Genomic DNA, 5,794 nt, shown 5'->3' with positions numbered 1-5,794 from the left:
ATCAGTTTGCTAGCATATTGGAGGAGTTGGAAGCCAAACAGGTAATTGCCCTGTTTGGCTTCAGTGAAGGCCCAAGCCCAACTCAAACAAATTGGAGTCCACATGCAAGTCAAAGCGTCCTCGAATAGTGTAAAAGAAAAAAGAAGCTGCATTTATTATAAGCCAAATTACAATACTGACGCATGCATGCACAAGAGAGCCTAGAACTTCACGTGACACCTCCGTAGATGACTTTCTCCAAGTTATGGAGGCAACTCCCAAAGTTTATGGGGATACATTGTTATATCTAAACTCCTTGAAGGTGCTGGAGAACCCGACTCGTAGACAGATCTTCATGAAGATGCCTCATGGTTGTAAGATAAACTAATTATGTTTTTTTTTTTTACAGCAAGGATACTTGATTATGCGGCTATTTTTTTTTCCATTGTTTCATTGGATATCTGATTTTAATTATTTTTTCTTTCTCGTACGAACAATCTATATGTGATTATGTATTTATGTCTTCTCATTATACACTTTGTCTTTCGATTTTAGATATTTTTTAATCTTGTCTGATTTACATATATTATCTGAACAGAACACTTGTTCAACATATATTCACGAAGTGAGAGACAAAGAAGAAAAATTGTGACAACGATATATATGTTGCACTAATACTATAACTCCTACGTCGATCGAACTCCTTGCATGACATCCACTTTTATTGGAGATAAAGGACACCCACAAGATTCAAGAACACATTTCATATGACACAACCTATATTTATAGATCTGCTTGATGAATTACATAACTATCCTGGACTCCAATCATCCAGAATGACTTTAAAAGAGGTGTTAGCAATAACCCTCTATATTTTATCATAGAATAAATCAATGAGAGGAGCGATAGAGCGATTTCACAATTCATCGGAGATAATCAACAAATATTTTCTGAGTGGTGAAAGCTCTTGTAGTTTGTCTGCATAAATTATTAAGCTAGTGGATCCAACAATTCGAGAAAACTCCAATAATGATTGTAAAAAACCCATGATATACACCATTTTTTAAGATAAATCTTTTTAACTCATTATATTTAGAAGTCAAAATGAGTATCATGTTTATCACAACTTTGTTTAATTTGTCAGAACTATATTGGAGAGATTGATGGAACCCATGTGGATCCACGCGTATCTAATAATGAAAAGACCACATACATTGGTCAGTGTGGATAACCCACGCAAAATGTGATAGTCGTATGTGACTTCAACATATGTTTAGTTTTATGATGTTTGGTTGGGAATGTAGTGCACATGACAATCGTATTTTCGCTTTTTGTGACAAGAAATCATAACATAAGTTCCCTCACCCACCTCCAGGTTTGTTCAAATAATAATTCTATTATTTTATTTTAAAATTCATTATTAATTTTTGTATTTGAGACAAAAAAAATATTTTTGGTTGATGTTGGATATCCCTTACAAATAGGGTATCTAAAGTCATTTTCAGACAAGAAATAACACATTCCTGATTTTAAAAGATCCAACGGTATTGGTTGGGGCAGAAAAGAAATGTTTAATGAAAGACATCCCTCCTTACGTGGCATAATTGAAAGAATATTTGAAGTGTGGAAGAAAAAATGAGTCATATTGCGTGATATGTCGACATATTCATTTCCAAAGAAGGTGCAGAATGTAGTTGCTATAATGGTCTTGCACCACTAAATTAGATGACATCATTCTCGAACTGATGTAGACTTCAGCATGGCTGACAATCATTTACAGGTCCGGCCAGAAGCATCTAAATATCACATAGGATAATCTATACCACAACCATAAGTGGATTGATAGGAATGTTACACCTAGGATGGCGATAGTGCCTCAAAAATGGTTGAATTGAGAGAAAGAATTACAGACGCCATTTTTGGATGTTGATTAGATGATCCTTATATATTTTATACATCTCATGTTTATTTATTGTTCCTTGTGTTATTAATATTATTTTATGTTCTTTCATATCATACAGTTCATGATTGATATTTTTGATTTTATATTTTTTAAGTTGTTTGTAATTGTTTTTTTTTCTTTTTCATTTTCATTTTTCTGTGGGTTTGTGAGGTCCATGATGAGACGAGTGACATTGTGGGTTCTTCTAGATGGTTTGTTAGTCGTTGTATGATTGGTATCACATTTGAAATGCTAATGAGGGTAACCAAGTATCTATTTTCTTTTCGATAAAACGGTTTTTGAGGTACTTTTAGATGGTCTTTCTGGTAATTCACATATGAAACACACGAGAATGATATTATGTGGGTTAAAGAAAGCCAATAACTCTTTTTTTATAAAGTTTGTCGTTTTTTTGTAGTGATAGATTTGTTGATTAGTGTACTGAGTTCTTTGAGACCTCACGTCCGTACAAAACTATAATTTATTCTTATTTTTATCAATTTATACTTTTGTTATGACCAATGAATTATTTTTTAAAGCATTTAGGAAAGAAGAGCTTTAGGATTTCAAGGACCTCCCGATGATTGTTCTGTCACCGCGGACTTCAGAATTCCTTGTTGACATCACGTCAGCCATATAGTTATAGGAGACAGTTCTACAGGTGCCCATAGAGAATCACAGTGATTTGTGATATCTTCCGGTAGGCAGAAAAGCTTGAAGAATCAACCATCGAGAGTGACCAGGCATGCAGAGTATCCCTGGAGGACGGCCTAACTACTGACACACCCAGTCTCAACTTAAAAATTAATATTATCATATTATTAAATGTTATTTTAATAGTGTCATTTTTTATTTTAATAATCATGATACTCATTGATAAGTGAGGTGTATATCTTATTTTTTGTATTGTTCTGAAATTGATTTATACTTCTCAAATATCAAATATATTACTATGACTGTTCTGTTGCAAACAAAATTGTTATATTACTACACATGGGCATAATAATCATTTGTCCAAAAACAAATGCAAGCTAGTTGTTTTCCAACAACACAAACTAAACAACTAATCAATTTATCCCCAACAACTGCTTATCAGCAGTTTTCTGAAGTAGCTGCTTATTACCAGCTTATTAAAGTTTATTAATAGGCTGTAATTGCCCCAAACAAATTCTAAGAGAAAGCGACTTTTATATTGGCTTTCATATTTACAAAAAAAAAAGGATGGCTTTAATATCTCTTAATTTTGACCATGACAATCACGCTAATTAGATGCATAAACTTAATAATATTAACAATGTAGCACTATTTTGGGAATCACATGTAACATAAAAGTCTCCAATGAAGCTTAACCATGAATAAGGCAGTTTAAAAACCGGCTTATGTTTCTTTAATTTCCACCTTGACACAATATGAGCCCTATACTGAAATAACTTATCAATTTAAGTTAAGGCTTCTTTTAATGCTATCGTGTCCCTGATTTGCTCATGATAAATTTAACATATCAAAATATTTAAAGTTTAGTAAGAAACAATGTGTTGATGAAATATCTTGTGCTATATAAATCAATGACATATAAAAATGGATCATAATCAATACATTTTTTAGTAAGAAACAATGTGCTGATGAAATATCTTGTGCTATATAAATCAATTGACATATAATAATGGACCATAATCAATACATTTGTAAAAGAAATTCCACATCTCGACTAGAATACAATATGATGAAATATCTTGTGCTATATAAATCAATGACATATAAAAATGGATCATAATCAATACATTTTTTAGTAAGAAACAATGTGCTGATGAAATATCTTGTGCTACATAAATCAATGAGATATAATAATGGATCATAATCAATACATTGTAAAAGAAATTCCACATCTCGACTAGAATACGATAACTTTATTTCACATAACATTCTAAATATGCAACACTAAACCAGACCAACCATATTGTATGATGGGAAAATAACAGCAAATTAATTACAAGTAGAGAACAATTAAACTGCAAAACCTTACAAAAGTTGCAAACTTTCACCAATCTCCATCTCTACCATCTCCTACAAAAATATTGATAGAGAACTCTCCACTGATGATTTCATCCAGACTTACATATTAAAAGACTTTAAAACATCCTTCCAAAAGAGTCTATCCAAAAATTCTAAAATTTACATCCATCAGCATCTGGATCAACGTCGAGAACAGAGGCAAATAAAATTAGCAGATAAACAATTACAACCAAACCCTAGAGCCATTGTCTTGATCAACAGCTCGCCTCAAGTTTTTTTCTTTAATGGCTGCCTCGGTTGATCATATCTTTGTACTTTCGCAGGGATTCCTGCCTCTGGAGCCGCATGTCCTCGTTAAATTTCTTGATGAATGCCTCCACACGGCGGTTTATATCATCATGTCCCATAGACGATTCTCGCCGGAGCCTTGTCACAGGAGACGAGCAACCAACGCCGGAGGACGGTGGCGGCGAGCTATCGGCGGCTGTGGAGCGAGCACTAAATGTCTCGAATTTCTCCATGTTGTGTTTCGCCGGCGGCGTCGAGGGTTCCACGGTGACGGCCGCACGAGCATGCGTGGCCCACGTGTCGGACTTCTTCAGGTGTCGGGCGAGGGGCACCGCTCGGCCTTCGGTGAGGGCTCGCCAGGTGCTCTCCAGCGTCTCATGCTTCCGCGGCCTCGCCACTCCTAATGCCTTACCTGCCACATTTTACCAAATAATTCCCAAGTCTTATCAATATATCCTTAATTATTTTTAATTCGAACAAAAATAAACTAGAATATAGATGATTGCTATCTTTATTTATTTATTAAATTTTTTTCAGATGAACCATAAATTAAAAAAAAAATAATGATTTAAAAGTTAAATTCTTAAGCAACAATTTTCACACATGAATGACACTAATAAAAATATTACACCATGACTCTTTAATGTAGAGCTACGCTCGAAGTCTAATGAAATAATGTCACTTGGAGATGACAGAAAAATAAAAAAATTCGTTTTGGCGGGAATATTCTCTTTATATTACTCCGTATTATTTAGGTGCTCTTGTGTTGATATTCATATATTATTGTGTTTTATTCTGTGAATATTCCCGGTGTTATAATAATACAATAACACATCAATACTACCACAATAACACCTGAATAATGATGAATAACAAAAGAAGAACATTCTCTTATGTTACGTGATCATAAATTAATTGACTCCGTACGTAACTCTACGTTAATAGTGCCGATGTAATATTTTTCCATGACATTGGGACACGGGTGTTCCGAATTTTAAAGCGCAAAGACTTATGACTAGTGCTTTGAGAATCGTGCCATTAAAAGCTCTTTGATAATTTTAAATTTAGACAATTAAAAAAAAACGAAAAAAAACAACCGATGAAATTAGGGATTCGGTTCGAACCTTCGGGGCTGGTCTTAATGCTCCTTCGGCGGCCAAGCCGGACGGTGACAAGGGGCTTATCTTCGACCAAGCTGTTTCCGATGGATTTCACCTGTGGTTCCTTGCTTTCCCCTCTCCTCGGAGACCAGCTGAAGCTCGAAATCACGAACTCATCTTTCTCCGTTTCCTCCGTCTCCGACAAGCTCATGGAACCATCTCCGCCGTTTGGCGGATCGAGTACTCCGGCTTGCAAATCGGCTTCCTCGACGGGAAAATCCGTCTGCTGGTTGTCGACGAAAGTTTTCTGGTACCGGGAGGCGGCAGCAATGGAGATTATTATGCCGTTGATGATTAAGTAGAGATAAGGTGGGGTGAGCCAGGAAGCCACAGATCCGTAGATCTGCGGTAATCCGGCGGCGAGGAAATCCGCCACCCCCGGAGTGGCTGGCCAGAGCGCCAAGGCCGAGGG

At 35.6% G+C, this 5,794-nt stretch overlaps 1 protein-coding gene across 1 annotated transcript; it reads right to left on the bottom strand.

Moving 5' to 3' along the window:
- Positions 1-3,813: 3,813 nt before the first annotated feature.
- On the bottom strand, positions 3,814-5,788 carry LOC110032440 (the record flags this gene model as incomplete). Its single annotated transcript, XM_020736079.1, is given in 2 exon segments — positions 3,814-4,634; positions 5,347-5,788. Coding segments are annotated over 2 exon segments (861 nt in total), but the record flags the coding sequence as incomplete, so codon positions are not given.
- Positions 5,789-5,794: the final 6 nt, after the last annotated feature.

Source organism: Phalaenopsis equestris, unplaced genomic scaffold, assembly GCF_001263595.1.
Source record: "Phalaenopsis equestris unplaced genomic scaffold, ASM126359v1 Scaffold000940, whole genome shotgun sequence".
Taxonomy (NCBI): Eukaryota; Viridiplantae; Streptophyta; class Magnoliopsida; order Asparagales; family Orchidaceae; genus Phalaenopsis; species Phalaenopsis equestris.
Note: the sequence above shows the minus strand (reverse complement) of the source record. Positions and strands in the feature narration are given on the sequence as shown.